The 22,296-nt window shown below is 46.3% G+C and overlaps 1 protein-coding gene across 1 annotated transcript in view; it reads left to right on the top strand.

Moving 5' to 3' along the window:
• The window catches only part of PEMT (phosphatidylethanolamine N-methyltransferase), a 1,987,238-nt gene that overhangs the window by 601,489 nt on the left and 1,363,453 nt on the right, over positions 1–22,296 (top strand). Inside the window, exon 3 of the mRNA XM_069645727.1 lies at positions 1,018–1,133. Coding sequence (XP_069501828.1) covers positions 1,018–1,133 — 116 coding nt within the window. The remainder of the gene's footprint in view (positions 1–1,017; positions 1,134–22,296) is intronic.

Consider the following 22,296-nt stretch of genomic DNA (forward strand, 5'->3'; position numbering starts at 1 on the left):
TGGTGGACTGTCAAAGTAAACGTTATTTATTAGCAATATATGCATAGGAGAAATGGTTATAAAAATGTGTTATTTGCACAAAAAACGTCTTTTACAAAAAAAAATATGTTTATTGGAAATGATTTGTTGACTCACAATTGTTTAGAAGTGATGTATTTGATGAAATTGTAACAGAATAAAATGATATATTTTTTAATAAGAACACATTCTCTGTCTTTCAATATGCATTCTCTGAAATTCTCTTATTGAGTCTTTTCGGCACATAGGGCATCCTTTCTGTTTAGTATATATTGAATTTACCCCAGATGCCTATGTAGGGGTTCCCCACCTTTGTTTTTGGGGTCATGTGATGTAAGGCCAGAAAAGGACAGCAGGATTTAAGTTGTATGCCCATGATGGGTAGAGGGTATTCCTAGGTCTAGATCAAGTAAAATGAATCTTTGGTGCTTGTGCTGCGTTGTTCTTAAGGTACATAACTTCTAAATCTATCAATTGTGCTTTAGGTTTTTTATTGATATATAATTAGGTTTACTTCAAACTTTAGGTTTTACTTCCAACAGACATGTGTTTCACTCCAGCCATGCTTTATCAAGGCTTGGTATTTTCATAGCACACTTCAAACAAACATGTTATTCGTCCAAAGGCTCTTTCTCAAGTCTTGTTATCTGCATACAATGACGTGGATGGATTAACAAATTAAAGGGCATTAATGTCATTAAAACAATGTTGAAATTAAAGAATAAGGTAACACAAACTAAATGACATTCTCAGAGCACCATCATATAAAGGTTAAGGTTTAAACAGGGTGTATGGAAATATACTTTGCAGCATACTACTGCTCGTACCTCTTCTCTTGGTGTTCTATGCGGCTCACCAGGCGCAAGCCTCCATTTGGAGAGGTCAATTAGGTCAGTGCTGTGGCTCTCAATTCCTGCATTTATTGGAATGACTGAAGGAGAGCTAGCACAGAGCTATGCACGCTATGTGTTTCACTTTATTTCTTTTTTGTGTCTTAAGGTTGCAAGATGGGAGCACAAAACACGGGTTCTCACCAGACTCTTTGGGTCTCCATACACAGCATGTTACTCCCTGGGGACTGTTCTTGTCCTGCTTGTTTTTCTAAGAAGTCATTGGTAAGTCATTCTCTTTTGTAATTTAATAAAGGCTGTGTGGATCTAGTACTGATTTCAGGTGGAACTCAACCATAATGGTGTATTTGCGTTCCATCTAGTTAATTGGCTCACTGTTTAAGCTGAAAATTAGAAATGTGTAAGTTAGAACTAATGGGAGTGTTAAAACTTGTTAACATACAGGGGCAGATGAATGAAGAGTACACATTTTTACATAGATATATGGTAAGGCATACACAAATAATGGCTTTATAAGTGATATGTTTAGACTTTGAGGCCCATTACATAAACAGGAAACACATACCAGAGATGACTAAAGAGACAGAAGTGACATTTAGGGACTGACAAAAATAAAATGATTGATATAAAGTTCTGATGATATTGCAATAAAACACACATAGAGTCTTGTGGAGAGATTACATGTGGAAAATGTGAGAATGCCCCCTGCCTGCCTAGAGGGACATATGCAGCAATTGTACTGGAACCTTCCTGATCTTTTGTATTATGGACCCGGGCAGTAAAGGGAGGATTCCCTGCTCATACTCACTTAGTTTCTGAACATTGGGCAGGGAAAGTCACAAGCTGGATAAAGATACTTCTGGCCTTTTATGGGATTTGCCAGGGACCCCGAACCCTCATGCAGGGAAATGCACACTCTCCCCAGGCTCAGTACATGGTCTGGCCTCCCCAGGAAGAATAGTAACAACTGAGACGCAGCTAAAGACCTCACCACAGGTCCTGCTGCAGATTCAGCTTCTCTACCATGAGCGACACCGGAACATATGTGCAAGCTTACACAAAGAAAGAATTCAAGATGGCGGCTCAGCTTTTTAAAGCCAATGGTCCAACCTCTCTGTAGAACTTGTGCTAAGACACATGCTAAATGTAAGGGAGGGAAGCCATTCCACCGTACCCAATAACATGCAAACAGTAATAGTGATAAACATGTGCAATCCCTTACACCCAAATCTACCCTGGGGAGTAGTCGCTAGAGTATAAAAGGGACATCCCAGGAAGGGGAGGTGTTTGGAGAAGAAGGGTGCTGCAGGAGTATGGAGCAAGGTGGCAGTTCAGGAAAGAGTTTGAAGAGGGACAGGGAAGAATGTAGGATACTGGAGACAAGGGGGGCGAAGAGTCATCAAGAGGTTATCAGAAAAAGGCCTCAGGAGGGGGTAGTGGAAGTCATCAGGAGGTGGTAGTTGGAAGTCAGGAGACGGTTGGTGGAAATCATCAAACAGTGGCTGCTAGAAGTCATAACAAGGTGGGTGGTGGAAGTTATCAGGAGGTTGCTGGTGTAGGTCATCAGAAGGTTGTAAGTAGAAGTCAGCAGGAGGTGGTAGGTGGAAGTGAACAGAGGATGCTTGAAGTAAGACATCAGGATGTGGTTTGTAAAAGTCATCAGGAAATGGCAGCAGTTGGAAGTCAGGAGGTAGTTGGTTGAAGTCATCAGAATGTGGCATTTGGAAGTCACAAAAAGTGGTTGGTGGAAGTTATCAGGATGTTGTTGGTGGAAGTCATGAGGGGATTTTAGGTGGAAGTGATCAGGAGTTGGTTGGTAGACGTCTTCAGGAAATGGGAGAAAGGCATCAGGATGTGGTTGGTGGAAGTCCTCAGGAGGTGGGCATTGAAAGTCATCAGGAGGTGGTTGGCAGAGGTCATCAGGAGGTAGGAGAGTGTCATCAGGAGGTGGAAGAGGAAAGTCATCAGGAAGTGGTTGGCAGAAGGCATCAGGAGGTGGTTGTCAAAGACCCCCTCAGATTCCTCACCTGAACTTTCTGAGGAGGTGTGGGAGATGCTTCCCTAGGTTCCTTCTCCTTGTCCTTCTTCTTCTTTCTGGAGGTCTAATGTTCCTGGTAGACGTATGGTCTGCCACGAGAAGTAGCCACTATATCTACCTTGTGAATTCAGCCAAGGCAAGGGACTAACTCCCTGGAACACCCAACAGGGGGAAAAAGCCACAAGGCACCCAAAAAACCCCAAATGATAATCTTGTAGGATTCTGGATAAGTGAGGACGTAAGTCACACAGTGAATAATCCAGTAAGAACTCCTCTAGCATAGGCGGAATGTCAACAAGCAGGAAGGAGTACAGCCTGTTTCACAAATGTAGACTCTGGACAGGATGGCAGGCAAGGAAGCACAGGAGTAAACACAAAGACAAAACAGGACTAGAAGCCAGCAGATAAATAAAATGGTAATTGGTAGCTGAAGGAAGGATGCAGAAAAGAGGTGCACCACTGCGGAAAGACACAAGGCACTGGAGCCAAATACACTCGGGAAGCAAGGAGGAGGAGAGCAGGAAAAAACTAGCGCCTTACTTACCGGGTAGGAAGAATTCGGGTTGCAAAGCACAGCCGTTGGAGTCCAGAATGACTATATCCAGCTGGCGCCAGCCGTGTTGGAAAAAGATAGAGCGAGCATGCAAGTTCCGGGAAAGCGTGATAGCACACTAATGGTGGCCAGTTCCTCTCCTCCACTGGCTCCAGAACGGAGCAGCCGTGACAGTATACCTCCTCCGATGCCTGCAGGTATCGATTTTACCGGGATGAAGTCGATGAAATTGCCGGATGAGTCGATGTCCATTGACATACGACCTAATTTCCCAAGAATCTTCGGATTGTTGGTACACCTTCCAGCTCTCCAAATACTGCAGAGAAACTGTACGATATCATGATTCTCAGATGTGAGAAACCTTGTATTCTTCAGTATCTGGTACAGTGTTGGTACCGTATGTCTTCTTCTGTCTGGAGTGGGGCTCTGAAACCTAAGTACGTAAAAGAGCAGCATGAAACACAGGATGTAACCTGCTTAGAGACTTTGGTAATTGAAGTTGAAAAGCCACTGGGTTAATCTTAGTGACAATCTTGTAAGGACTGATGAATCGTGGCGATAGATTCGAAGGGTGAACCCATTTTAGTAGGTACTTAGTGGATTATCATACCCTGGATTCAAACTTCCACTCCAGAGTATCGGTTCAATGTTTATCTCCCTGTAACTTTGTTCTCCTTTTACTATCTTCTAGACATTGTTGGGCTGATTTGTGAGCGCTGGAGATGGTCGATAAAATGTAATCCACTGATGACATCTTAGTAGAGGGATAGACACTGATGAGCAAAGAGTGAGGGTGAAAGCCATATGTACAGAAGAAAGGACTCAATTTGGTGGAAGAATGAATCGCATATTTATAGGAAAATTCATCTGTAGGAAGCAGATCTACCCAATCATCTTGTCGAGCATTGGTTAAGCACCAAAGGTACTGCTCTATAGTGGCATTCAGTATCTCAGTCTGTCTGCTTGAGGGTGATACCATGAGGACAAGGCCCTCCTTATACCCAAGAGTCTACAGAGGTTACCCCAGAATGCTGATGTATATTGTGATCCATGATCTGAAATTATATTTTAGGGTAGGCCATGTAATCTGAATATGTCTCAAAGAAAGGTTCTGGCCATTTCAGCCACATTAGGTATGCCAGATAAGGGCACAAAATGGGCCAGTGTGGGGAAAGAGTCAATGGTGACCATGATTGCAGTGTTACCTTGTGAGGGTGGTAAATCAACCACAAAATCAGTGGATAAATGACTCCACTTCCGGGAAGGTACTGGTGCTTGCTCTAATAACCCAATAGGCCTACTAGTGCTATAGTTACATTGAGCACAAACAGGACAGGAGGATATAAAGGCCTTATTGTCTCCAAGGATGTTAGTCCACCAAAATTGCACCAATTCAGGATTTGTCTTTGTAGGGATGGTGTCGGAATCACTAGACGCCCCTGGTAAAACCGCATACCTTCTTTCCTTTCGAAAGGCTTTCCCTGAATTCTCTGTGCGTAATGAAAGAGGAGTTACAGCTCGCTTCTTTGACTTCTTGTAAGAAAGATGAAACTTGAAACACAAATCTGTTTTGCTGAAAAATGAGTCTAGGAATAGAGAAGACCAGCTCTTGGTAGCGAGAAAATGCATCAGCGATGACGTTTTGGGTTCCCGGGATGTAGGTTAAGGTGAAATCGAACTGTGTGAAATAATGAGCCCATCTTGCTTGTCTGCAATTCACACATTCCATCTGTTGCAGGACTTGGAGATTCCGGTGATCAGTCCGGACTTCAAATGGATTCTTGGCCCCTTGTAACACATGTCGCCATTCTTCGCAAGCCAGTTTAATAACTAACAGTTCCTTTTCAATGACCGAGTAATTACACTCGTTGGAGGATAGGGTCTTGGATAGATAAGCTTCGGGTTGTTACAATCCTTCCACTTCCTGTTTGAGTAAAGCTCCATCAGCACCATCCGAGGCGTCAACCCAGATGGTGAAAAGCAAGTTCTGGTTAGGTTGTAACAGAATAGGAGCTGTACAGAATAACATCTTTAGATGTTGAAAGGCTTCTTCCGCTGTAGCATCCCAACGAAAAGGTACATTCTTCTTGAGAAGCCCAGTGATAGGAAGCACTAACTCCAAAAATCCCTGAATAAACTTGCAGTAGAAGTTTGTGAGCCTGAGGAACTGTTGAATCTCTTTCACTCTGGTGTCTCAGCGAAGAGCACAAAATCATTAAGTGTGGCTCCTGCCAATTAATGATCAGCAAGGAGAGAAGATCAAAGCTCACCCTATGTCGGAGACACATCTCCAGAAAGGCCCAAGAAACGATTTTGGTATTCCAAATGGGTAAGATTCAGGAGCGATCCCCATCATTGTACCTCCTCATCATCACAAAATAAGTTGAAGAAACAATGCCATCGTTCCACATCCTCCCGACTCCTCGCCCGACAAGCATCAGGTAAATTTTCCCAATAAGACCGCTTCTGTGGCCGAATGGGAAAGGTTTAGAGTAAAGAAGATGGAGGTCTTTTCTAAGGCGGCCAGTCCTGGTCCCTGGAAAGAGCCAAAAAAAGGCTGTTGAATCCACCATGTCTTCCAAGACCGCAAGGTTATCCAGCACAGCTTTGCTCCGTGCGCCCAAAAGCCTAAGTCTGACGACCTCAGGGATGTCTTTTCACGTAGCGTCGACAGCGTCAACTACAGAGACTTCATTGCAGCAAAACTTTTCTGTGACTTCCCCCTTGAAGGAGGCAAAGTTGAAATGCCATTCGATGTCAACTTCGGAGACAACTTTGTGTTTTAAACCCAAATCAAAGACAGATTTCTTCAGATCCTTTGGGTCCATCTTTGAAGAAGATTAGGAAGAAGATGACATTGTACCCTTTGGGTGTTAACATTTTGAAACTCCCAATGTTCCAGAAGAGTCAGTCTCGGACCAGTCTCGGCTTGTGGACCTAGCCACTTGTGTGAAAGAAGTGAGTGGTCGAGATACTTTCCCTGTTGTTGAATTTGACACACCAGACATACACTCTCATCCAAATTCGGCCAATATAACGGTCATGAATAGGGTGATTGAGTTTTTGGGTTGGGGGTGTCCTGCTAAGGACATTACCCAGGATGACTTTACAGACACTCTGGATAGGTGCCCTCCTAAGGAGCCTGTGCTGCCATTCCATACAGCACTAAGGAACCCCATGCTGGAAAACTGGCAAAACCCTAATACCACTTGTGCTGTGAACAAGGAGTTGGTAAAGAAGCACAGATCTTCTTCTGTTGACCCTGATTTCCTTTCCAGGCACCCTTCACCAGAGATTTTGGTCGTGCAGGCGGCTACTTCCACCTCAAATGCTGCATCTTATCCGACCATCCCCTAGATAAGGACGATAAGAAATATGATGCACTAGCAAGGAGGATATTATCTGCTGGGAGCATGGCACTAAAAGCTATCAATGCATCTTTTGCCCTTGTGAAATACGGGTTCACATATTGGATTGTCATTTCTCAGGCTGCAGAAAGCATTCCCGAAGGGCAGATGCGAGAAGGCTTCAATAATCTTATCAATGATGTAAGGAGGCTTCTTGCCAGTCACTTCAGTCAGGCCTTGATGCATCAGACTGCGTCAGCTGGTGGATTGGCTTGAGTTCGGTGATCAGGAGATTTACATGAGTGTGCAAACATGGGCTTTCCCATGACATCCAATCAAAGCTCCTGAATATGCCCTGCGATGTGTTCAACCTTTTTGGACCAAAGGCACACAACAGCCTAGAGAAGCTACAGGCCTCAAAGGCTGCAGCAGAATCCTTCAGGGAAGCCATTCATCAGCTGCAAAAACAGTACCCGCCTTTGCAGGCTTGGAGAGGGTGTTCCTTTCACTACTGTTCATCTTTTGGCCAAAGCAGAAGAGGTCAGGCTACTGAGAGAGGACAAAGGAGGTTTTCACGTGGAGGAAAACCTGCTCAGACATCCACTTCCTCTCTGCCCTCTGCCACAGCCCCAAAACTCCTCTGAGCACTTTGCTCACAGTACACTGGTGGGAGGCAGGTTGACCCAGCATCTGCAAGAATGGCATTTCATTACTTAAGATGCATGGACACTACAGACATTGGCTTGAGGGTACTGTCTCCCATTTCTACAAAGGCCTCCAGATTATCCCCCGAGCGAGCAATCTCTTCAGGACCCACTTCCACTCCTTCTACAGGAGATTCTTTCCCTTATTGAGAAAGGTGTTGTGGAAAGAGTACCTGTAGCGGAATAACAGCATGGTTGGTACTCCACCTATTTTCTGGTTCTCAAGAAAGATGGAGGACGCCGACCCATCTTGGACCTTATACTCGATCTTCAGGATGCTTCCTTTCATGGTTCTATACATCACAAGCACAAAAAGTACTTGAGGATCACCATTGGCAGCTTTCACTATCAATTTCGAGTACTGACTTTCAGGCTCAGCTATGCCCCAAGGGTCTTCACCAAGTTGATGGTGATGATTGCAGCAAATCTAAGAAGGGGAGGGTTTCACATCTTTCCCCACCTAGACAATTGGCTGATCAAGGCCCGTTCTCCGAAACAGGCTCTGGAATATCTCAACAGAACCTACCACTGTCTCCACAAACTGGGATACTCCCTCAACTTCCTGTCATGGCCACTGGTCATTGGCCCGTTACTTCACATCCTGCAGGGTCCCAATGGACCCAGTCTTGGGGCCTTTGGCACCAAGCTCATTATAAAGTGTGCTTTGCACACAGAAGGTTGAAGGCACGTGCATCTGGACAGGGTGGGGCCCTAGCAATGCATGGAAGGCATGTGCAGAAGGTAGGAGGAGTGGCAAGGTGAGGCCTCAGGGCGGGGCCTAAAGGGAGTGGCTGGGGCCAGGCTATATAAGCCGGCCCCACCCGCATGCTGGCGCTTCGCATTAGTCTGCTAGAGCAGCGTAACGCTTACCGCCGCTCAGAGGACCTTACCTGCTTCAGCACGTGTATCCTCAGACTCCGGAACCCTACAGCATCTTACCTTGAGGTCAGCCACACCATTGCTTCATTTCTGCAGCTACGCGCAAATCTCACCTTAGTCAGCCGCACCATCGCTGGAAGCACTGCCATCACTTCACTTCTGCATCTACGCGCGCATCTGTTATGCCCGCGCCGCTGGCGCACGCATTGGCAACCATCATGGACTACTTGGTACTCATATATCCTCCTAATACTCCTTGAACAACTCCTTTTCACGCCTGGGTCTTTTATTTCCATTTGCTCAACTTTGGTTCTTTCTTATTTTATTCAATTAACTACATTTGCCATAATGCACCTGGCTGCAGTCCTCAATTCCTGGCTATTCTCATTCATTGTTATTGGGACCTCAATCCCCAGTAGCCCTAGCGGCCAGTGCTGCTTCCACCTGCTCAGGACCAGAGAGGGAGGAGGCAGATTGTCTTCAGGTGTGCTGCTACAGGTGCTGTCAATTAGCCTGCCTCAGAACAGGGCAGGGCTGTATATAAGCAGCTGCCTGCAGGAGCACAGTGTCTTGCATCTTGAGTTCTCCCCGCTCCTGTTTGCCTTGACCCTTTACTTTGTATGCTGTTCCTGTTGCTGCATTATCCTGTTTTGTTCCAGTGCCCTTTCCGGGCTCCCTGCCTTGCAGCTGATCACGCTCCGCTGCCTTCTACCTACAGCCCTTGTTCTCTGGGCTTCCTGACTTGCAGCCTATTACAGTCCTCTGCAGCCCTCTACAGTCAGCCGCCCTGCTCCTCTGGACTCACTCCTTGCTGCCCTGCTCCTCTGGGCTCCTTGCCCTGCAGCCTGCCCCACTCCGGCTGACTACAGTCCTTGTCCTCTGGGCTCCCGGCCCTGCAGCCTACCTCACTCCGGCTGCCTACAGTCCTAGTCCTCTGCAGCCCGCCTTGCAGCCTGCCTCACTCCGGCTGCCTACAATCCTTGTCCTCTGGGCTCCCTGCCCTGCAGCCTGCCTCACTCCGGCTGCCTACCGTCCTTGTCCTCTGGGCTCCCTGCTCTGCAGCCTGCTTCACTCCGGCTGCCTACCGTCCTTGTCCTCTGGGCTCCCTGCTCTGCAGCCTGCTTCACTCCGGCTGCCTACCGTCCTTGTCCTCTGGGCTCCCTACCGTGCAGTTTGCAACCTTCTGCTGTCTCCAAGCCCTTGTTCCCTGGGCTCCCTACCTTGCAGCCTGCACCTCTTCGCTGCCTACAGCCCTGCTCCTCTGGGCTCCCTACCTAGCGGCCCTATTCTTTTGGGCTCTCTGTCTGTCGCCTACTACTAATCTCTCTCTATCCTGTTCTTCTGGACTCCCTGCCTTTCAGCCTGCCACAGTCCTCCATAGTCCAATACAGTTTGCCTGCACCTAGTGCCACTCTTGACTGAAGACCTGCTTCCTACTTTGCAGCCCTTCTGTTTTCCTGACTGCTGCTCCTTGTTCTCTTCCTTGATTCCGCTGTACTCCACCTTAGGTTATCTATTTCAGTCTAACTGCCGTTCCTTCATTTCCTTCTGCTAGATTGCTCATTGACTTCCTTTTCGCTGGATATTTCTGTTCTTGTCTTCTCATGTGTCTGATGTAATCCCTTTGTACAGAGCTTGCCTGTTGGTTTCCGGCAGGCAACCTCTGCCCCTTCCTTTGTCGCGTTTTCGGTGTTACAGACACCCACTGCTGTTGTTCCCAGCCATGAGCATACAGCGTGGGCCTCTGTTATAGCAATCTGTGCAGAAGGCTGGAGTTTCCTAAGGTTCGTGGAACACTCTTTCCCATTTCAGCATACATCCCAAGAGGGAATCCAGTTTGTTTGTACCTTTGTATCTTTTGCCCCTTTTGGCTCACAGCTACTGTTTCCTACTCTTCTTTCTTGTTGAACTTCTTGCTGTGTGTGCTTATCTGCTACCTTACCTCAGCACAGCCACCCAAACCCTACTTGGGTACCCTGTGCCACTCTTGACAGAGTGCCATTCCTGACAGCATCTTACCTGGGTGAGCCGCACCTTCACTGGAAGCGCTGCTATCGCTGCACTTCTGCAACTATGCGTTCCTCCTACCTGGGTCAGTCGCACCATCGCTGGAAGCACTGATATCGCTTCCCCTTCTGCAGCCACGTGCATATCTTACCTGGATCTGCAGCCACTCACGGGTGCCGCCCTGCAGCCCCTCACGGGTGCCGCCCGGTATCCTTACCAGTCCCGAAGCTTCCATCAACACGGGATCTTCTTCCGACACACCATCCTCCAGGATCTTCATCTCCGGCCGCCTGTCGGAGTTCGGAAACCGCCCATTAAACACTGATCAGCTGCACCTGCAAAGGGAAAGGAAACACAAGGTTAGCACTTGCATAGACTTTCATACCCTAAGCAGCGAGCTTCAGGTAGAGGCCACTTATGTTATCTGTTAGCTCAGTTAATGTTAAGAGCTTTTCATAAGCATTAAATTATGATATATAGATTGAACGCACTTACCTGAACATCCAGCAGTAACCGGGAAGGCAATGGTACTGACGATTGCGAAAGCTTCCCTATAAGCCCAATCACTCCCTACCCGGATAGAACAACCAGGAGAAGAGAGGACTGCGCCCCCAGGGAAACCCTCTATGGGAAAAAAAACCTCTGCGGCACTGATGACACTGGGTCTTGTCTGGATTCAACATCCCGGAATCTTGCGGGAACTCTGTGATTCTGAAGTACGAATTCTGTCGGGAAGTGTTCTGTAAAATGAGAAAGGTCAGGTGAGAGAGGTTGAAGACGGAATAGGAGAGTCCCACAGAAACCCTGCGCCTACCTATATCTGCCTCGGATATTCTAATGCTGATAAATTACGCACCGTGTGTCAAGGAACTCGGAAGGCTGAAAGGATGGAAGGAACACTCCTAAAATGTACGGGAGAGGAGGAGGGTTAGTAGTATAATAGCAAGTAGCTGAATGGCGGATCTAGGAAATGAGAGGAGGGAAATGTCAGGAAAGTAAGTACCGTAGAATGAAAACAACAGCCGGGCACAAATACGAGATTCGGACAGAGGTCCGGAGGGAAACTGCGAGGGGTCTCGACGGGTGGAGTCAAAGATTCCCTGATATCTGGAAGATTCAATTCTGAAGTACACAAGAGGAAAAAGGTTAGCAATCAAGCACAAATCAGAGAGTAAAGATCCCTAGGAGGCGATCACTTACGAAGTGTCTGGACTAAGAGAGTAGCGACGCGCGGAGGCAAAGCAATCGGTTCCTTATATACGGTCACATGACCCGCAGGCAGCGTCGGAGAAGACCGTGAAACAACTATGCCGGCACTCAATGAATAGCATGAAAGATAGGCCACCATGCTGGGGGGATTCACAAATGCGGAACGGCAAGTTCTGCCGCGATGCCACAAGGACCAACGTTTATAGCAGGATGTAACAACTTACCTCTGGTAGCTACTCCGAATAGACTTTGTCATCACACGTTCCTGGGTCATCTTCATACCTAAGGGAGAGAGAAAGGACAATATAGGGTTACAGACTATAATCATGGAGGAAGATTAGCACAATCAATACGAACAATAATCTTAGTTACAAAACTTAACTTCAAGACGGAATGGTCGCAGTCTGGTCTGGACCTTCACGCCAAGGACTAGTGACGCAACTAGGTCCATCTACAGCGCCCCGGCTGGAAGAAAGCAGGATGGAGAGCTCATCTTTCTATCAAAAGAGGTGAACCTGCATGGGTAAACTCTTGCTCACAACCTTCTGGCACGAAAGGGTTGAAGGGAATCCCGATGTCACCACGCCATTTTCACCATCTCTCCTCTTCTCTCAGGAGCAGAACCAGTGTCCTGGGTCCTCGATAACGCAGTAGCTGTGGGAAAGAGCTGATCCACGGGAGCCAGGTCTAGGGAGGGCTCCAACTGCCCCCCAAGGCCCCCGCAGAGACCAGGTGAGCGTAACACTTCCATAAAGTCCCAGGTGACACCTTCTCAAAAGCTGCAATTCATTGTATCAGTCCTGGACTCTACATCATGGAAGGCTTTGACTCCCGAGTTGAAGGCTCAACATATTTTATAGATGGTAATGAGATTTCAGAATGCCCGATATCTACTGGCATTCAACTTTCTGAGGTTACTGGGCCTCATGGCATCCTGCATTTTCCTGGTGTCCATCAATCCAGTGGGCCCTCAGATCCCATTGGTCATAATTCTCAGGCAGGATGACAGACCTTCTTCAGGTCCCAGGGAAGGTCATGTACTGAGGAGACCCCCGGCCGTCCCATAGAGTCGGGATTTGCTCCAAAAGTACTTTAAGACAAGATAGCTGCACTTTGAGATGGATGGGGGTGCAGATTTATTACTCCAAATGCACAAATGCGGAACGGAAAGTTCTGCCGCGATGCCACAAGGACCAACGTTTATAGCAGGATGTAACAACTTACCTCTGGTAGCTACTCCGAGTAGACTTTGTCATCACACGTTCCTGGGTCATCTTCATACCTAAGGAAGAGAGAAAGGACAATATAGGGTTACAGACTATAATCATGGAGGAAGATTAGCACAATCAATACGAACAATAATCTTAGTTACAAAACTTAACTTCAAGACGGAATGGTCGCAGTCTGGTCTGGACCTTCACGCCAAGGACTAGTGACGCAACTAGGTCCATCTACAGCGCAAGATAGCTGCACTTTGAGATGGATGGGGGTGCAGATTTATTACTCCAACAGCAATCAATAAGGACAACTCAATGGTTTGGCAAAGGGAGTCCGTTTAATGACAAGTACAAAAAACGGGGAGGCATGGAAATCAGCAGTGATGCGATAGTCCGTCTCACTTCAATTCCAGCGAACTTCATACAAACAATAACATTTATACTCAAAACCTGTCATAATTGACATGTAATACTCAAAAGTTAACAAGCATTTATATTGGTTAGGAAAAGGTAACTTTAATATAGGTGCCATATCTGTTTATTATGGTAACGGAGTGAGGGGATTGGATAAACACTGTCAGGTGGGCGTTTAAGCCCTTCCTTCAAATATGACTACTGTAGACGTCACTAAAAGTACGACGTCCCATTGGTTCTACTATCTATAGGACCCTAGATTATTTGGTTCATTGTGATTGGGTTGGCATCAACCCCATGCATACATTTCCACTTTGCTTAGCAGCATGCAGAACGGTCAACCAGGTGCGAGGTGCCCCCTAGGTACCCGGCCTTTCTCCAATTAAAGTAACCATCAATCATTGCTTCAGAAACTATGTGTCAATTATTTTACTGTGGTTGGCCTCTAAACAGCATCTTCTGTCTGGAAAAGTTCTGATATCTCTTGTCTGGGTGGATGCCAAGTGTAGGTGTGAACCCGTGCTCCTTCTCGCTCGGCTGGTCACGTGCTATCCACACCGTGAATTTGCCTAGTTTCTCTCAGTTTGTGCATTTAATTTCTTATTCAGCCCGCCACCTGCCTACGCCTCCTTATCTCGACTTTCTAAAGACAGGATATCCTGTTCTTAAGTTTCAATTATACTGTTCGTTTCTTTTATTGGTCTGACCTTGGCTCTCCTGGCACAAGCTACATTTGCTGAGTTTCGATTCAGCCGTCTCTTCTCATTTTGCAGGAATATGAATCTTTCTTGTTTGGCCTCTAGTAACCTGAATTGGTTCTGCTTTTAGTGCAAAGTGGACTCACATTTATAATATTGTGCTTCGTTTTGAGGTAGATTATGTATAATGGCGCTTGCCGCTTTATTCTTCTACTAAGCATATCAAGCCGCACTGTTTTCTTAGCTTTCTTGCGGTTTCAAGCATATGTAGAGGCGTTAGCTGGTCGAACATCTTCATCCTGCTTACAGCTTAAGCTTCTTTGTATTTCAACATTGTTTTCTTCTTCTAGGTTCACAAAATCTCCGTATTCATGGTGTTTAGTCTCTTTGTGTCATCCTTGGGTCGTCATATCTTCTATCTGCGAGTCCGTCCATGCCTTTGTGATGTCACCATTTGTCTTCCATTAAGGCCTTTTTGGTTTCTTCCGGGACGGTGCTTAGGCAATCTTAATTTCGTCTAATTTGCTGGCAGAGTTTTCTCAATGGATAACTTACTGCCTATGGTTTTCTGGGTATTGGTACTTCAATAGGTGTTGCTCTTCTGATGGGTACTGGGTAGAGCCCTACTGCAGCTCTCTGCTCGTTTATTTGCTCACCATATATCACATATATCGGTGTGAACATTCCTGGTACTTCAAAATGGGCGATTGGAGTGCAGGCTTTATTTGGGACCTCCTTTATTACACTCCCCCCTCTGGGCGATTCATCGACCACTTTCACTTCCTCCTTCGGATTCATCTTACTTGGTTCCTGTGTATTCATCTTCACTTCAAATTCTGGTCTGTACATGACGGTTTGAAGAAGTGTCTTCTTGGAGTCCATATCTTTATTGCTCCCTTTAGGTTTCCCGCTGTCCTTAAATGTTCGTCTTTATTCCATGTCATTAGTTGACATTGTCCATTTGGGCTGCAGTAAATCCATCTTCCCACATAATTTCTGCATTTCCTGGGATAGAGAAACTTTGTACCTTCTGGTGTGTGCCTGCTGGCCTTCACAAAGTCTCTTATTTCTTCATCAGTCAAATCTATATCATCACTAGCAGGGCTTCTAAAAACTTGAATGTGTCTGCCATCCATTGTGGAACCCATGAAAACAGTGATCCAAACCAGCTGTCATCATCAGCTTCGTCGGTTTTGTTGATCATCTGGTTCTGCAGGTTTGTCAGCATACCTATTGCTACTGTTAAAGTTCCATTTTCCTCATTGTGAGAAGGTATAAATGTGCAACATGATACTCCTATTTTTGCACAAACTCCTCCATCCATAGCTGTGATCATGTCAATGACACATCTGTTCTGGAGAGTCATCAGTCGGATGGCTCTTAACTCTTCCCTAATTGCATTAATTCCTTTTATGGTCATGGTGATCGTCTGCAGTAACTCCCACCTGGTTATCTGCAACCATTTAGTATTTACTCCAACTTGGATTCTTGGCATAAAAATCGTTGTGAACACTGATGAGGTGAGGCTGAACAGAATATCTTCATATGGGATCGCATGAAATGCTTCTTCTGATTTAGCAGAGAAGTAATTTTCTCTCTTCATTCGCATCAGTTCCACGGATCTCTTCTTTCTCAGGTGAGCATCTGCTTTCAGGAAACTGTCAATGTTCAGGTCACTTTTCGGGATCACCACTGCTGGAACATGGACGTTCACTATTGTGCATATGCCTCCCCAGTTTTTCAGCAGTCTGATATATGCTTTGGGCCCTCATGCCCAATAATGATCCATAATTACTGCAGTTCCATGCACCATTCCTGGAGCATCAAAAATGTGTCCACAGTTCTGATTCTCCCCCATTTTCCTTGTGCCATTGTTCCTGAAGCACAATGTTCGGCTTTCTAGTGGCACTATCTGCAAGGATCCTCCCCTGTCTTCAACCCATGTCAGCAGTTTTACAAGTTTCGGCCATAATGGCTTGCACAGTCTTTGTGAATTTTCAATTGCTTCTTTGCAGGATCCGAGGACCATCCATGCTCTGCAGATCACTTCTCCTTTCTCCTATCCGTCTGGTGAAAGCACTGTTCCCCAAATCTGCATTTGGCCTCTGTTCTTCCAGATTTGAGCCTCTTCTGGAGTTTTTCCTTGAACATTTAGTCTCGGGGTCACTTCCCATCTTATTCCTGTTCCTTTAACTCAAGGCTTCTTGTACCTGATCACATGATTCTTAGTATGAGCTCTGTTTCTTGTCTTAATGTCTTGGACATAATCATCTTCATCGGGGTAAGCTGTTTCAGTTGCCCATATCAATGAGGCCTCACTTCCCATGAACTGGCCTCTGGTCTTGCACATTGCTACGTGTGAGAGACAGTGTGCTGTTGGGACATCAATTTCTATAGCCACAAAGATCTTGGATGTTTCCATGCTGTATGGTAGAAGTGCACAAACAAAGCATTCCCCTTCGGAATTTCGTCTTCCAACCTCCTTCATGTGCTGGTACCAAATGTTGTTACCTAGATGTGCTGTGCTATCCAGGTAGCTGTTTAGTTCATTGTCATCTTCATGCATACTTCTCTTTATTCTTAGTGTTTTCCTGTAGTTGGCTATGACTACATCCCTGGAAGCATTGGTAAGGCTTGGTGCAGGCCTTGTCATCTGCGCCACTTGAGTGGACAAGAGTCTGGCGGCTCTTTCCTTCTCTTCATATATCTTTTTTCTGCTGGATACAAATGCCCATGCCAACCAGCCTGATGCTGGTCTGGTATATGGCTGTATTGTGGAACTGGTACTTGTCCCTTGCGTGGGAACATATATGCTTGGCAATACAGTCTCTGAGGTTTTGTTTTTCAGTTCCTCATGTAGCTTCCTCGCTCTAGCTATGTACGGAAATAATGAGTCTACTATCAGTTGAGTCCTTGCAGAGAGTTTCACAGTGTTGGCTCTCGCTTTCTTAAGAGTTTCTGATATAACTGTCTCTGTTGGTTTTTGCTTTAATTCTTGTTTTCTCACAACCTCTGCTGTGGAGTTTCTTATGGCAGGCAGTCTCTTCTTATCTGCTGCTTTTTATTTTGGTTCTGCAGTCATTGATACTAGGCCTGTTTCGTGTGCATTCAGTGTTTGCATGGGTGTAGTTGTCAGTGATGTTACTTCATTCATTCCGTGCTGACCCTGTCTCCGGCTTTCCTTTTAATTTGTTACCACACAAGTGTGTGTATCATTGCTAATCACATCCATTTCAGGTTCATTCACTCCACCATCAGATCTTCTAGGGACTGGACTGACTATGTAAGGTCTGAGGGCTTTGGTGGGTTTTATGCGTGCATCATTAGGTGGGTGTACTGAAATCGGAACGTTGTGTGTACCAATAAAGAATGCAGTTCTGATTGTTAATGACAATTAAATTATGATGAATATGATGCATAGATACATTATGCCCCTGTAAGTCAGGCGGCAGCATTTTCTTCCAGAGAAGCAGGGGTGCCTCTCTTCTTGTGGGAGGACCAGGGTGCTGCTCTGGACCCCCATCTCGATCATTCGCCAAATGTCAATGTTATTATTCCTTTACCCAATATCGTCTTTCAAGTTCTGCGTTTGAGAGTGTCAGGAGTTCCACAAGTATTCCCCTGTTATGAGTGGCAATTGTCTCTTGTTTTCAGGATACAGTTCCTTTGCTAGACTATGGGAAAAATCTAATTAAATAACACTTCAGTGAGTCCCCTTTACTGTGCATGTTCAAAGTAGGTAAGCTCCCAATCCACTCCTCAGATTTGCTTCACCCCTGAGGACATGTTGGACACTATCAGTACGAAGAAATAGGAAAAAATAACAACAGGTACAACAAGTGAAGTTCTTTATTCGGCTTCCTCGATCTGTCCCTCGGCGGAAGGCTTTTTACAATTTCCTCAAATAACTCCTGGTTAGAAAGTTCCACAAAAAAGGACGTTGTGTACCAACATACTGTTTTCTGGTGACAGGGACATCTGTCCTGTCTTTGCTGGGGTTCAGGATTATTTATTTATTTATTTAAATTTATATAGCGCGCAAGTAACCCATGGGCATTGAGGCGCTGTTACTTGCAGGAGCTTAGTTACAGGCAAAGAAGCATTCATCATTACATTATGTATTCAACAGGCATAGAGCTGCTGTTTTGGTTGGTACAGTTGGTCATTACAAACAGTTTATGCACTGGAACATAGGAGATGTATTCAGCTGGTGCGAGGAATCTTATGTGAATAAGATGGTTTTTATGGATTTGCGGAAGGTGCAAAGGGAGGCCTCACCTCGGATTATAGGAGGTAGGGCGTTCCAGTGAGTGGGTGCGAGATATGGGAAGCTGGAGCCGCCAGCTCTGGCTTTTTTTACTAATGGCACAGAAAGCATGTTAGTATATGGTGATCTGGTTGGCCTCGTAGTAGAGACGGGGTGGATCCTTTGGGAGAGGTAGTCGGGGGCAGTAAGGTGAAAGCACTTGTGAGTCAGTGTAAGTGTTTTGAAGATGATCCTTTCTTTTATTGGGAGCCAGTGTGCTCGTTTTCTGGCTTCCGAGATGTGTTCTCGTTTGGCAATGCCTTGGGCTGCCCGGAGAGCGCTATTCTGAATGATTTGTAACCTCTCTAGGTTTTTGTTGGATGTACCTAGGAAAAGTACATTACAATAGTCAAGCCTAGATCCAGTGATGGCTCTGGCTATGTTAGTGCAGTTCTCTTTGGAGAGAAAGGGCCTGACTGCGTTGATTAGTTTGGCATGATATGCAGCTGCAGAGGCTATAGCGTTGACTTGTTTAACCATGGATAGGTTGGAATCTAAGTAGAAGCCAAGTGTTTTGACTGATTCTGAGACAGGTATTTTGATGGAGTCTATGGTGAAGTGACTGAACTGGGAGTCTAGATTTTTCAGCGTGTCGGGTGAGCCTACCAGGAGGAGTTCAGTCTTGTCTGAGTTGAGGCATAGTCCATTGTCTGCCATCCAGGCTTGGATGGTGTTGTATAGGTTGTTGAGGGTCATGGAGTCAGTGTCGTAGTTGCCAGTGAGGGTGAGGAGGATCTGTGTGTCATCAGCGTAGTTGGTGTATGAAATGCCCATGGCGTCAAGGATGAGAAAAAGGGGTCGTGTGAAGATGTTGTAGAGGGTGGGTGAGAGGCAGGAGCCTTGGGGCACACCACAGAGTATGATAGTAGGTGAGGCGGATGCTAGGTCCGAGAATACTTGCATGGTTCTGTCTTGTAAGAAGGAAGTGATCCATGCTGTGGCTTCAGGGGAAAATTTGGCCGTAGAGGAGAGGTGGTGGCATAGGACGTCATGATCCACGAGGTCGAAAGCCACGGATAGGTCAAGAAGTAGGAGAAGTGCTGGTTTGCCCATGTCTCTGGCATCGTCCATTTGGTTTTTCAGGTCAAGTAGGGCGGTTTCGGTCCCGTGTCTGGGGCGGAAGCCTGATTGTCGGAGTCCTAGGAGTTTGTTCTCTTCAATGAAATGTTGAACCTGCAGGTATGCTGCTTTGTCCAGTATTTTGAGGAGGAAGGGGACAGTGGTGATGGGTCTATAGTTGTTAGGGGAGGTGGGGTCAAGGGTGGTTTTTTTTAGGAGAGGGCGGACCCAGGCTTCCTTGAGGGAGGCAGGGACTTTCCCTGTAGCAAAGGAGGCGTTTACAAAGGCTGTAAGGAAGGGAGCTAATGCTTCGGCGCAGTCTTTGATAATGGTGGCTGGGCATACATCACCTTTGCAATTGGAGGGTTTGATGTTCCTCATTATGTTGGTGATGTCTTTTTCTAGAATGGGTTTGAATGAAAAGGGTTGGGGGGTGTCGGGGGCTGGTGGTGGGACAGGGGTGTGTGTGTTGGGTAGGGCTTGCTTGGTGGCTAGTATTTTGTTTTGGAGCAGACTCAGTTTATTTTTCATGGCTGCTTGTATATCATCACACCAGGCCTTGTCTTTGGTGAAGTTCTGGGGGGCAGGCGCGGGTGTCTCTAGCTCCCTGAAAATGGCAAAGATTTCTTTAGTGCTGGATTGGGCTTCAGAGATTCTGGATTCAAAGGATTTAGCCTTAGCTAGGATGATTGCTTTTTTATATCTAGTGGAGCATGATTTAAAAGTCATCTTGTCTTTGTCAGAATGAGACATTTGCCACTGAGTGAGGGCAACCTTTTTTTCAGTGCGGAGTGCGAGGAGGTCTGGGGTGAACCAGGAGTTGCAATGGGTGGTGGGTTTGGCTTTACAGGGTTTAAGGGGGGCAATGGAGTTAATGGCTGCTTTGATGGCAGCTTCGTAGGCTGTTGCGAGTGTTTCTGGGTCTGTGGAGAAAGGGGGTCTGAAGGCTGGGCCTTGGAGGAAAGGCAGTAGCCTTTCCTTAGTGAGTTGGCGGGAGCTTCTGGCGAGGCAGGGTGGCAGTGGTTGGGGTGGGGGGGTGGTGGAGCAGGTGGTGAGGATGCTGAAGGTGATGATGTGGTGGTCTGACCATGGGGTGGGAAGGTTTCCAGTGATGATGAGTGGGCAGTTATGTTGCGCAATCCAGTCAAGGGTTCTACCCTGGGCGTGGGTTGGGCTAAAGATGGTGTTGTTGTAGCCCAGAGCCTTGAGGGCTGAGTCAAGAGATTTGGCTGCTGGGTCCTTCCTGTCCAGGAGACCTAGGTTAACATCCCCCAGGAGAATGGCTTGAGATTGTTTCTTAAGGTTGACAGAGAGGAGGTGGATGAGAGAGGCTTGGAAGTCACCTGTTGGGCCTGGGGGGCGGTAGACAATGTGGACAGCAATGGTACATTGGGAAGATAGGTTAATTTTGACTTGGAGGTAGTCACTGTTGTGCAGGGATTTCTCTACTTTCCTGATAGAAAAGCAGTCTTTGGCAATAATTGCTACACCTCCCCCTTTGGATAGCCGATCTTGTCTGGTGATGGAATATCCAGGCGGTAGAGCGAGGGTGAGTGCCGGGCCAGATGCATCGTGAAGCCATGTTTCAGAAATCATGAGTAGATCGAGGTCATGGGTGGTTAGGAGGTCGTGGATGTCTAAAGCGTGGGCATTGATGGATCTAGCGTTAATCATGGCGCATTTAAGATGGGGTTCGGTAGTGGCTGGGGAGTGGGTGGACATAGGTGGTAAAACATTTGGCACAGTAGCATTCAAAATGGTGGTAGAAGAGTTGCTAACCACAGATTTTACACTGGGGGGCCTAGTTTCAGAGGTGGTGGATTATATGTTTTCTCCTAAATGTGAACAATGTCTGCAATGTCCGGTCGCATGGCGTGCAACCAGAATGGTTATCTTATTTAAAAGATGGCTTAAATGTTCTGTATTTGCTGGATCTCGAAGAAATGTGAGTGTGTCTGTTGTTCTCCCGATAAGAGTTGGATAGTCTTCGATTATGCGAAAGAACAGTGTGTTGATGAGCTCATCTATTTCCGCCTGTGTTGGGATCATTTGATTCTTTCTCACTGTACTCAGGGAGAAGGATAAATTGTTCAGCACTGACAGTGAGGAGTTGTTTTATTGACTTTTCGTTTTCAGGATCTTGTAGGAATTCAGTGACACTGGTGAGCCTCCCTACCAATGACGGGTATGATGTTAGCAGTAGATAAAGGTAAATTATTATGTCCTTTGTGATGTGTCTACTGTCGGACACCTTAGTGATTCCGAAGAGTGTCTCAGTATTATACGAATTGGGATACTGTATTTGCTTCCAATGCTTAAGTGTGCCTCAGTCCAAAGTTCAAAGTCATCCGACTGGTTTGTGGCTTGTGCATGCAATTTTCGTCTTCACCCTAGGACTAGGATGCACAGAGTGTCTGTTTTTTTATGTTCTTATGCCCTTTTTTGCTTAGATGATGTGTCCAATAAAAGCCACAATTTGCAAAAAGTAATTTGTCTTTGTCTGGCTGGTCATGCGTCCTTCTTCCCCGTCATGGATCTTGTCTGCACATGCTGCGGTTCTTCCCCGTTGCTCGTCGATTCCTCTCATTTGGGTGAAGGCAGGGGGCCTTCTCCGATGTAGCGTTTTATATCACTGAGAAAAATCCAAGCTCTCCTGCCTTGTAGTTTCACTGCAGACGGAGTGCATTCCTCCACTGTTAAAGGAACGTTGAACCTTGACTCGTCCCACTTTTTCCTTGTGTGTTTCCTTACAAGGACGTCGTCTCCAGGGAAGGCAGGTGGAACACGTAAACCTTGAACTTGGTCTGTTGTAGTGTCTCCTTCTGTGTTCTGTGTTGCACTGCACCCTTTTCGTCGTTGCTGCAGCTGGTCTGAAATTACAGTAAGACAAGATGTCAAGCAGTTCAGATAGGTTTGCATTTCAGACCCTAAAACCTCTCCTGTTGACTTGGCATCACATCTAGTTCTATCTCGGGGTGTCAGAGGAGGTCTCATTC

Source organism: Ambystoma mexicanum, chromosome 2p (assembly GCF_040938575.1).
Source record: "Ambystoma mexicanum isolate Mex_15411 chromosome 2p, UKY_AmexF1_1, whole genome shotgun sequence".
Lineage (NCBI taxonomy): Eukaryota > Metazoa > Chordata > Amphibia > Caudata > Ambystomatidae > Ambystoma > Ambystoma mexicanum.